At 39.0% G+C, this 11,711-nt stretch overlaps 1 protein-coding gene and 1 non-coding gene across 2 annotated transcripts; one reads left to right on the top strand and one right to left on the bottom strand.

Moving 5' to 3' along the window:
- Positions 1 to 269: 269 nt before the first annotated feature.
- Positions 270 to 376, bottom strand: LOC123900174. The gene has a single exon (XR_006805826.1). It is a non-coding gene; the product is annotated as a small nucleolar RNA R71 (small nucleolar RNA).
- Positions 270 to 2,402, top strand: LOC123895854. The gene has a single exon (XM_045946329.1). It carries the CDS (start codon positions 270 to 272, stop codon positions 2,400 to 2,402), a length of 2,133 nt encoding a protein of 710 aa, XP_045802285.1.
- Positions 2,403 to 11,711: the final 9,309 nt, after the last annotated feature.

The following is an 11,711-nucleotide window of genomic DNA, read 5'->3' as shown; positions in this document are numbered from 1 at the left end:
CCGCGCTGTTGCAAATCGTGCAACAAAACCAATTCTCTGGTTCGCCCACGGAGGATCCGAACCTCCACCTCTCGGTGTTTGTGCAGTACGCAGACACGATAAAAGCCAATGGTGTCGAACCCGAAGCAATACGACTCCGTCTTTTTCCGTTCTCTTTAAGAGACAGAGCTAGAGCTTGGCTTCAAGCTTTACCTTAGAACTCCATCACTACATGGAACGAATTGAAGAAACAATTCTTGGCCAGATATTTCCCGCCAAGTAAGACAGCTATGTTAAGAGCCCAAATCAACGGATTTAGGCAAAAAGAAGGAGAATCATTTTTCGAAGCTTGGGAAAGATACAAGGATATGATGAGACTCTGTCCACACCACGGTTTAGAACAATGGCTTATTATCCATACCTTCTACAATGGGCTTCTATATAACACTAGACTCACCATAAATGCGGCCGCCGGTGGAGCATTGATGGATAAACCTTACCAAGAAGCCACCCAGCTTATAGAAAACATGGCCCAAAACCATTATCAATGGGGAAGCGAACGCGCTGCCATAGAGAAATCCCAGACGAAAGGCGGTATGTACGAAGTAAGCGGCATAGACCATGTCAATGCCAAAATAGAAGCCCTTTCTCAAAAGATAGAGAGTTTAACTCTATCTCCCGCCGCTACCATAGCCGCAGTACAACCGAACTGCGAACTATGTGGAGTTCCTGGACACATAACCTCTGAATGTCAATTATTGGCCGGACTCGACCAAGCAAATTATGTGCAAGGAAACCCGTACCCCAACACGTACAACCCCGGGTGGAAAAATCATCCAAGCCTCTCCTATAAGAATAATAATGATTTATTTGCGCCTAACACTCCACCAGGCTTCCAAAACCAAATAGGAGCCCCTGTTGCTCCCGTTGCCCCTCAAAAGTCAAACTTTGAACTTATGATGGAGAATTTTGTCCTAGCTCAGACTCAACAAAATAAGGAATTCATGAACCAAAATATTCACACTAATGAGTTGATTAAGCAGTTAGCCAACAAAATTGATTCCATTTCCACTCATAATAAGATGCTAGAAACTCAAATTTCTCAAGTGGCTCAACAACAGGCAGCTACAGCTGCCCCAGCTGGAACATTACTCGGCCAACCGCAATCAAATCCCAAGTGCCACGTTAACGCTATAACACTGCGAAGCGGAACAGAGTTAGAAAACCCCGTTGCTAATAGAGTTAGAGCGAGAGACTTAGGAAAAAGTGTAGAGAAAGACTCGGAGAGTGTAACTGACAAGGACACTGAGAGAGAACCAATAGTAGTGGAGGATGGACAAAAATTGAAGGCTAAAGAGGTGATTGAGAATAATCAAGAAAAACCATATGTACCCCCTCCTCCTTACAAGCCTCCTATCCCATATCCTCAAAGACTTGCAAAATCTAAGAATCTGGGGCAGTTTGAGAAGTTTATCGAGATGCTCAAAAAGCTTCATATTGACATACCCTTCATTGAGGCTATAACCCAGATACCTTCCTATGCCAAATTCTTAAAAGAAATTCTTTCAAACAAGCGAAAGATGGAAGACATTGGGCAAGTGGAATGCAATGCAATTAGTGAAAACAAGCTAGCCCCAAAACTCGAGGACCCAAGAAACTTTTCTATTCCCTGCGTTGTTGGTAGATATGTCATAGATAAAGCCCTTTGTGATCTAGGAGCAAGTGTAAGTTTGATGCCTCTATCTATCTGCAAGAGGCTCAGACTTAGAGACTTAAAACCTACTAAGATGTCCTTACAGTTGGCTGACAGATCTATCAAATACCCATTAGGAATACTGGAAAATGTTCCAGTAAGGATCGGCCAACTGTTTATCCCTACTGATTTTGTGATCATGGACATCAGGGAAGACGTTGATATTCCCATTCTGTTAGGTAGACCTTTCTTAGCTACTGCAGGCGCTATAATAAATGTAAAGAAAGGGAAGCTTACCTTTGAGGTTGGGGATGAGAAAATCGAGTTCATACTATCTCAATTCATGAAAGGCCCCACCTTTAAGAATTCTTGTTGTAGACTCAACATAGTTGAAGGACATATCGATAAAAGCACCTCTGAACAAGTCCCTCCCGCCATACTAAAATCCCACCCAGTAAATGATATCTTCCAGAATACGAAACACAAAGAGGGTGAGGATTATGAGAATATGCTAGGTGGATTTCCTGATACTCATGACCATATTTTTAAAGAATGCCAAATGCTGGCACATGGGAAGATTCACACAGTGGAGAAGAAACTCCCACCTCCTCTCACCAGAAAGAAAGCAAAAGGGAAAGCACCTATTAGATGGTTGGATGTGTTCAAATGGATCTCTAAGGATGTTGAGTACAGTGTTAAGGATATCAGTCTGAAAGAGGCGCCCTCTTGATTTATGGGTCGTGCAAAGTCGAGCTAACCGACTTTAAACACAGCGCTGCGTGGGAGGCAACCCACGAGTTTTTATTTTAATGTTTTCATTTGAATTTGCAGAAAATAAAAAGATCGATCGCTTAACACCCATCAGTGCATTATAGGCGTAAATCTCCAGGTTTTGCACTCCAATTCTACTCTAGAGTTGCAACAGTGAGGACACTGTTGAATTTAAGTTTAGGGGAGCATTTCACTACTTTTATTTATTTTTCAGTCATTTCAATTTATTTCCCTTTTCGCATAATAAAAAAAAATAAAAATAAATTTATAGTGTTTTCTTTGGTTTTTCTAAATTTTTCCTTTTCTTGAGCCAATTTAAAATTTTTTCTAAAGATTTAGGACAATTATTCACTTAGAAAGTATATAGGTTAAGAAAGGACGAGAGGCTAAGTTAAGGAAATTAGGGAATTTTACAACAAAATCGGTATTTTTCCAACACCTAGAAGTCTCCCTAGTATAGATATCAATTTGAATACCCATTGTGCAAAAATCTCCTTATTTAAATTTGTGGATTCCTTTAGTAGTTTATTTATCCAGTCGGACACCATCTATAGTCACACATTAAGTAAGTTTGTCGATGAATATAAGCGAATCATCAAAGTAAATTAAAGGTCATACTGTGGTAATACGGTTAAACCTTGGAAAAAAAAATATTTGAATATTGCTTGTGAAAGTAATACGAAAATTTGCATCATCAAGATAATTTGCGAGAAAAAAAAGAGTAAAATCGCTAACCGATTTTCTTACCATGTGTGTGACATAGATAAAGGGTCTTAATGTGACTGTCTAGAATGAAAAAGGATAAAACAAAGGAGATGATCTAGATTTTAGTACAACGGCATGATCCGAATTCGGTATGTATAAGAGGGAGAACTTTGTGTGTCGTTGAAATACCCTTCTTGATTGAATAAGCACCTAATTAATTAGTCTTAGCTGATTTGAATTTCTGACCACGTATGAGTATTTGTGGTATTGTTTTTCTAAGTCTACATTTATGAATTGCTTAGTATTTTAAATATTTTCCATATGCAAGCAAAATTGCTTGAGGACAAGCAATGGTTCAAGTTTAGGGGAGTTTGATAACACCGAAAAATGCACTATTTATTTAATTAAATTAGCTTAGTATTTTACTATTTCTTTGCATTTTTCGTAGTACTATTACTATTATTTTTATGTATTTCAGGTACTTCCGGAAACCGTCAAATAATTTCCTAAGTTACAAAATAAATGCTAATAAAGAATTGGATCGGAGCAGGAAGTAAAAAGGGGGTGCATGCCAAGGAAAATAACTAAAGCAAAGAAAGAAAGGCCCAAGGCCCAAACCCCAAACATATGGCTCACGCCACATAGAAGATGGCCCTCACCACCCAGGTTTTCTATTTAGGCATATTGAACATGTGGCTTACGTGGCTCTCGCCACTATCCCTCTTTCCATATATATCTCGCCGAATAACAAGCAACAAGCAACGGAAAATCACGCACGATTAGGAAAAAAAATCTGTTTTCTCAGCCTATAAATAGATGGCTCTAGTTAGATCTTTTTTTCACGCAAAAATTTAGAGAATTAAGAGAAAAGCAATTTACTTCTTTTGCATTCGGTTCAACTCTGTATTGCAGCAACTTGTTCCGGTTCCTGTTTCTTTTCAATTCCAGTTTGCTGTTCCTACAGGTTCTCATTGTTACATGTTATTATTGGTTTGGTTAATTTCAATTCACTTTTGTTATTTATGTTGCAGTGTCACTGCTTGTTTTATTTAATTGAAATTTTGTTCTTTATTTTTTAGCTTCTGTCCGGTTACTTTAATATTGCTTTGGTTATTGAGTCTGTCTTTTTTTAATTACTTATGTTCTTCATGTTTATCACAGTTGTCAATTATTTAAATACTATGTTTTTACTTGCAACTATGTATAACTAATTTATTAAAACTGGGATGTGAACTTAAAAGCTAATTTGGATTCGGTAATTAATTTGTATACTCAATTTTTAAACTAGTTTTCTGTTCAGTTTTTAATAATTAAATTAAAGATTTTGCACGAGAGTGAAAATTAACTAAGGTATAAATTAATAGCACGACAGTGTGAGATTTGTACCGGATAGTAAAAACTGAACATTAATTTTAAACACCGCGACAGCTCTTTAAAATTAATTAAACTATATTAGTTTTCAAAAAGTATTTTATAAATAGATGTGAGAACGAGAGTGAAGCATTCATTTATATTATATAGTATCAGTTCAATAGCGCGACGGCGTGAGACTATATTTTTAATCTAATGTTGTTTTGAGAAAACTAGATCTTTTTTAATTAAATTGAATTGATTTTCAAAAAGTATTTTTATAAGTAAGTGCGAGAGCGAAAGTGAAACATTTATTTTATATCTATACGATATTACTCAATAGCGCGACAGTGTGAGACGCGTATCTTTTAATCAATTTCAGTTTATTAAAAAGTAACATTATTTCAAAACGCAGTTTAATTACCGAATCCATTGAAGCAACTTAATTCACATTCCGGTTAGTTTAATAATATTTTATTTAATACAGTTTAATTAATTATCTAAAACGCCTTCTTTAATTAATATCTAGCCTTAACCTTACGATATATTAAAAACATAAGCGAAATATTACAAATAGTCCCTGTGGGATCGATAATCTTTTATAACTACACGATATACCTGTGCACTTGCAGAGTTATCGCATCACATTCCTCCTGTTCAAGCCAATTTCATAGGTCTGAAGTGATCCTATGAGTTCATCTAGATTTAGACTTGAGAGATCATGAGCTTCCTCAATGGCTGTCACCTTCATATCAAATCTTTTAGGCAAAGATCTGAGTATTTTTCCAACTAGCTCCTCATCTGAGATAGGTTTTCCAAGTGCATCAAACGAATTTGCAAAGTCAAGCACATTCATTTGAAAGTCATGAATGCTTTCTACCTCCTTCATTCTGAGATTCTTAAAATTGGTCTTGAGCATCTGAAGCTTAGATAGCTTAACTTTTGATGTTCCTTGTAACACCCTGATCCATACTACCCTTAAAAACGTAATTTTAAAAACTTTTCAACAAGTGTAAAGGCAGAGTGCCACGCGGTAATTAAAACACAAGCATACACACAGAGCGTCATGAAATTTAACATGAAAAGCAACAGCGGATTCAATCAAACCAAGCATGCATATATATACATATATATATATACATAAGCCATATTCATTCCTAAGGATGTCACTTATACAAGAACTAGCATATCAAAAGGTAACACCGATATACGATGAAATCCAAGCGTAACCCCCGACTCGATGTTACATTACCAGAGCATTTACTATTTACAAACTCTAACCAAAAGCTAGTACTAAGAGGAGTAATCTATGCTAAGTCTCCTCACCAAAAGGTACTTCAACACCAAGCTAAAACAGCAGTCTAAACGTCGGCACAGTCCTCAGCCTGAATATCTGAACCCCCAAAGGTCCAGCAAATAACACAAAGCAGAGAGTTAGAAAACATAATCGCATAACATACGAGCATAAGAAAGGTCTTACACTTTCGAACTACATAATACATATTCTAACTCACGCACATACATCAACAAATACGACTACCAATTAATCATTCATTTTATAGTCATGACGGACTCTACACTTGTTCATTTTATAGTCATGACGGACTCTACACTTGTACCAAGACACGTTCAACAGTTAGCACAAAGCTATTATAAACATCAGACAACAACTTAGTCAATCATATGACATTTATCACTTATCAATTAATATGCACATTTACCCTAATGCATCTAATGCCAATTAGGGATTTTATCTACGGAGGCGCATCTTTGTGTTTTTGGTTGCGGGGAGGTTGAGTCGGCTCAGCACTTGTTCCTCTATTGCAGCTCTCTTGGTTCTCTTTGGTCACTGGTCAGCTCATGGATTGGTTCTTCTTCGGTGACTGCTCAGACTCTTCCAGAACACTTTGTTCAGTTTACGGATTCAGCAGGTGGTTCTAGAGATCGACGTTCTTTCATGCAGCTCGTTTGGCTTGTTTGTGTTTGGGTTGTGTGGACCGAAAGAAATCATCGATTGTTTACAGGCTCAGCAAATTCAGTGCATCATATGGTGGATAAGATCAAGACGTTCTCGTATAGGTGGTTGAAAGCGACGAGTATCACTTTAGCTTTGAACTGCCATAGTTGGTGGTCTAATCCTTTGCTTTGTTTGGGCCTTGTATAGTTTCTTTTGGTTCTTGTACTTTTGACTCTATTTGTAACCTTGTTTTAGTCTTCTTGGCACGTCTTGTGCTAAAAGACTATTATATATATATATATATCTCATTTTGGCTTGTTCAAAAAAAAAATTCACTGTCATGTCATCCCTAGACATGACTAAATGCATGTGGTACCAAGGTGTCTCACCAACGGTGGACCAAGAACAGTTTTATATCTTGCTGGATATGTCGGAACTTACCGAACCATCTTATCTCCCTTGGATAAGCCAACACAGTTTTATATCCTGTTGGATAGCAACTCCGGACTCATGGATTCATCTAATCCGATCCTCGGCTTCATTATGGACACATAATCCATTTTCGTTATTGGAACCCAAGTTTCCAATGTTCACATACAATCATGAATGCATGTATGTATACACATATCAACCATATGATATTATCTAGCTCGAAGCTACTCTTTTATGAATGCGGGAACACAATCCTAACACATTCACTTAACATTACAAATTAATGCCAAAACATCACATTGCTCATTTTAAGCTACAACTTATTGCATACACGTTTATCAATCATATAACGATTAACAATAAGCATTAACAGTATCAACATGTATCAACAAACATGTAAGGATACCCTTAAACCATGTTACAAGTGCCTAATTACACTTACAAACATCAACAAAAATTGCTGTCACAGAGGCCTTCGCTAAGCGAAGCCTCAGCAAGACATGGCGAACCTCACCAGGAAGTCACCTGCTCATGGCGAGCATTGGCGAGCTTCAGCGAACTATTCGCTGAGCGAAGGCTTAGCGAGCCTACGCGAACCTCACCAGGGGATCACCTGCTCATGGCAAGCATTGGCGAACATGTTCGCTACAGCGAACTCCTGGTCGCTTAGCGAACTACACCAGAAAGGAATATCTGTTCTTGAGTTATCTAAGGCGGTTTAACATTGAATCAACTCAAAAATTCATCCAAACATGTTATAAATTCTTATAAACGGCCATTTCAAACATATATGGTATCAAGGAACATTAATCATCCCTTCCAAACATCCAAATACCTCAAACAATCAAAATCATGCCAATTACTTGGATTTTAAGCAACTTTCATAAACTTTTCAAACATGATTCAAACACATACATATTTTTCATGAAATCAAGCTAGTGATTAACACATACAAAGTGATGATGAAGAACATCACACTCACATACAAAAGCTTAATCAAAAGTCTAAAAGAAATTGAGTGGGAGAGTTCGGGAATGGAGACATAGACAATCTCCCCTCTCCTTGCCACTCAAGAATCATGAATTCTAATCTCTTACCTTAAGCAAAGATGATGATCCAAGCCTTTCCTCTCCTCTCTTGCTCGTGATTCTCCTAGCCAAAACCCTAGCTTAGCTTTGCTCTTGCTCTTGCTCACTCAAAGCTCAAAGAAATGAATTGTGATACTATTCATGTGTTTGACTTGCTACTTATACTACTTTCCATTGTCATGAACCAAGCCCAAATGGCTTAGGCCCATTGCCTCTCACGCCCATTAAGCCCAAAACAATGGTTCTCGCGTCTAATAACTTACGCTCGGCTAAATAATTATTCGCCGCTCACTAAAATAATAAAAGCCAATTAATAAATAAAATAACATTTAATAAAATATACGAATACGAAAAATGGGTCGTTACAATCCTACCCCCCTTAAAAGAATTTCGCCCTCGAAATTACCTAGAAACAGATCGGGATAAGAATCTCTCATCTTGCTTTCCAACTCCCACGTTGCATTTTCACCAGCCGGTCCTCCCCACACGACTTTCACGGATGCAATCTCTTTGTTCCTCAACCTCTTCACTTCTCTTCCTTCGATTCTCAAAGGCACAGTCTCGACGGTCAAGTCATCCCTCACTTGAACATCGTCCGATTCAATCACGTGTGTCGGATCAGACACATACTTGCGCAACTGTGATACATGGAAAACATCGTGCAAATTCGCCAATGATGGCGGTAATGCAATCCTATACGCAACTTTCCCAACTCGCTTCAAAATCTCAAACGGTCCAATAAACCTTGATGTCAACTTCCTTGACTTCAACGCACGTCCTACTCCAGTAGTCGATGTAACTCGTAGGAATACATGATCCCCCTCTTGGAATTCAATGTCCTTCCTCCTCTTATCATGATAACTCTTCTGTCGACTCTGAGACGCTTTCATCTTCTCACGAATCATCCGAATCTTCTCCGTTGTTTCTTGTACAATCTCTGGTCCAAGAATTGCACCTTCTCCAGTTTCATACCAACACAGAGGTGTCCTACACCTTCTCCCATACAAAGCCTCAAACGGTGCCATTCCGATACTAGAATGGTAACTGTTGTTGTATGTAAACTCTACCAACGGCAAACAAGAATCCCAATTCGCGTTTTGCTCCAAAACACAAGCCCTCAACAAATCCTCTAAGGATTGTATCGTCCTCTCCGACTGACCATCTGTCTGAGGATGATAAGCTGAACTCAACCTCAACTTTGTTCCTAAAGCTTCTTGCAAGCTTTCCCAAAATCTAGAAGTAAATCTCGGATCTCTATCCGAAATAATACTTGTTGGAATACCATGTAGCTTCACAATCTGCTCCACATAAATCTCGGCCAACTTAGGCACCAAAGTACCTTTCCTGATAGCAATGAAGTGAGCACACTTCGTCAGACGATCTACCACTACCCAAATCACCTCGTTACCTTTCTTGGTCTTCGGTAAACCTCCCACAAAATCCATTGCAATGCTATCCCATTTCCATTCGGGTATAAACATTGGTTGCAACAAACCAAACGGCTTCTGATGTTCAATCTTCGATTTCTGACAAGTTAAGCATGAATAAACAAATTCAGAAATTTGCCTCTTCATTCCCGGCCACCAAAACATCTTCCTCAAATCCTGATACATCTTGGTTACTCCAGGATGAATACTCAAACCACTTCTGTGACCTTCTTCCATGATCATTCTTTTCAATTCGAGTACATCCGGTACACAAACTCTTCCGTGAAATCTCATGACTCCACTTTCGTCAATCTTGATATTGGTCTCCTTGCCTTCATTGATGAGTACCATCTTCTCCATCAATCTCTTATCCGATTTCTGACGTTCTTTAATATCCTCGAGAAAAGGATTCGTCAACTTAACATTCCAAGCTTCACACTTGAAGAAGTAACCTCACACACAAGACTCAAGTCTCGGAATTCTTCAATCAACTCTAACTCTCTCACCATCAATGATGACATATGCAAAGTTTTCCTACTTAATGCATCGGCCACCACATTGGCTTTTCCGGGGTGATAACTCAATTCAAAATCGTAGTCCTTTAAGAATTCGAGCCATCTTCGTTGCCTCATATTCAACTCCTTCTGGTCGAATAAGTATTTCAGACTCTTGTGATCACTAAACACTTCAAACCTCGATCCATACAAGTAGTGTCTCCACACTTTCAAAGTAAACACCACAGCGGCTAACTCCAAATCATGCGTTGGATAGTTCCTCTCGTGAACCTTCAGTTGCCTTGAAGCATATGCTACCACATTACCCCCTTGCATAAGCACTCCGCCAAGTCCTAACTTCGAAGCATCGCAATACACGACGAACGACTCTTTGGCATCGGGTAAAATCAACACGGGTGCAGTAGTCAATCTTCTCTTGAGCTCTTGGAAGCTCTTCTCACAATTACCATCCCAAACAAACGCTTGATCTTTCCTCGTCAACTTGGTTAACGGCAAAGCCAACTTCGAAAAACCTTCGATGAATCTTCTATAATAACCGGCTAAACCAAGGAAACTCCTAATCTCTGAAACAGATTCCGGCGTTCCCCACTGTGACACAGCGTCAACCTTCGCAGGATCTACCGCGATTCCTCCACTTGAAATTATATGCCCTAGGAAACTCACCTCTTTCATCCAAAATTCACACTTTGACAACTTGGCATACAACTTCTTCTCCTTCAAGACTTGCAAAACAATCCTCAAGTGCTCTTCGTGCTCTTCCTCGGATTTTGAGTAAATCAAAATGTCGTCGATGAACACCACCACGAATCTATCCAAAAATGAATGGAAAATTCGGTTCATATACTCCATGAAAACTCCGGGTGCATTGGTCACACCAAACGGCATAACTGAATACTCGTAGTGCCCATACCTCGTCCTGAATGCAGTCTTAGGTATGTCTTCCGTCTTCACTCTAATCTGATGGTATCCAGATCTCAAATCGATCTTACTAAACACGCAAGCTCCAACTAGTTGATCCATCAAATCACCTATCCTCGGAAGTGGATATTTATTCTTGATCGTCACTTTGTTCAACTGACGATAGTCTATACATAATCTCATGCTTCCATCCTTCTTCTTTACAAGCAAAACCGGCGCTCCCCATGGCGAAACACTTGGTCGAACAAACCTCTTCTCAAGCAGCTCTTCAAGTTGCTTCTTCAACTCATCCAACTCTGACGCTGAAATTCGATACGGCGCCATCGATATCGGACTAGTTCCAGGTACTAGGTCGATAGAAAACTCTACCTCTCGCTTTGGAGGCACGTCAGATATATCATCCGGAAACACATCTGGGAATTCACAAACGATCGGTAACTCTTCTATCTTAACTCCTCCTTCGAGTTTCAATGATGCAAACATCATGAACATCTCGGCATGTTCTTTCAACGCTTCCGATACTTCCTTTCCGCTCATCAATCGCAAGTTCTCCTCCGGCTTCGGAAAAACAACGGCCTTCTCACGACAGTTGATATGAATTCGGTTGAAGATTAACCAATTCATACCAAAAATTACATCCATACCACTAAGTGGAATACACACTAAATCCATACCAAAGTGCCTATCAAAAATGGTTACGGGGCAATTACGACATACTTGCCGGGTAATCACTGAACCATTAGCAGGAGTTTCTATTTCCATCCTACCCGTCATATCCGTTAAAGGAATACTAAGATGCTTCGCACAATCCAAAGAAATAAACGAATGCGTTGCTCCCGTATCTATAATCGCAATTAAAGGAGTGTCATAGATGAA

The sequence above is a fragment of the Trifolium pratense genome, linkage group LG7, assembly GCF_020283565.1.
Source record: "Trifolium pratense cultivar HEN17-A07 linkage group LG7, ARS_RC_1.1, whole genome shotgun sequence".
In the NCBI taxonomy this organism is placed as follows: Eukaryota; Viridiplantae; Streptophyta; class Magnoliopsida; order Fabales; family Fabaceae; genus Trifolium; species Trifolium pratense.
Note: the sequence above shows the minus strand (reverse complement) of the source record. Positions and strands in the feature narration are given on the sequence as shown.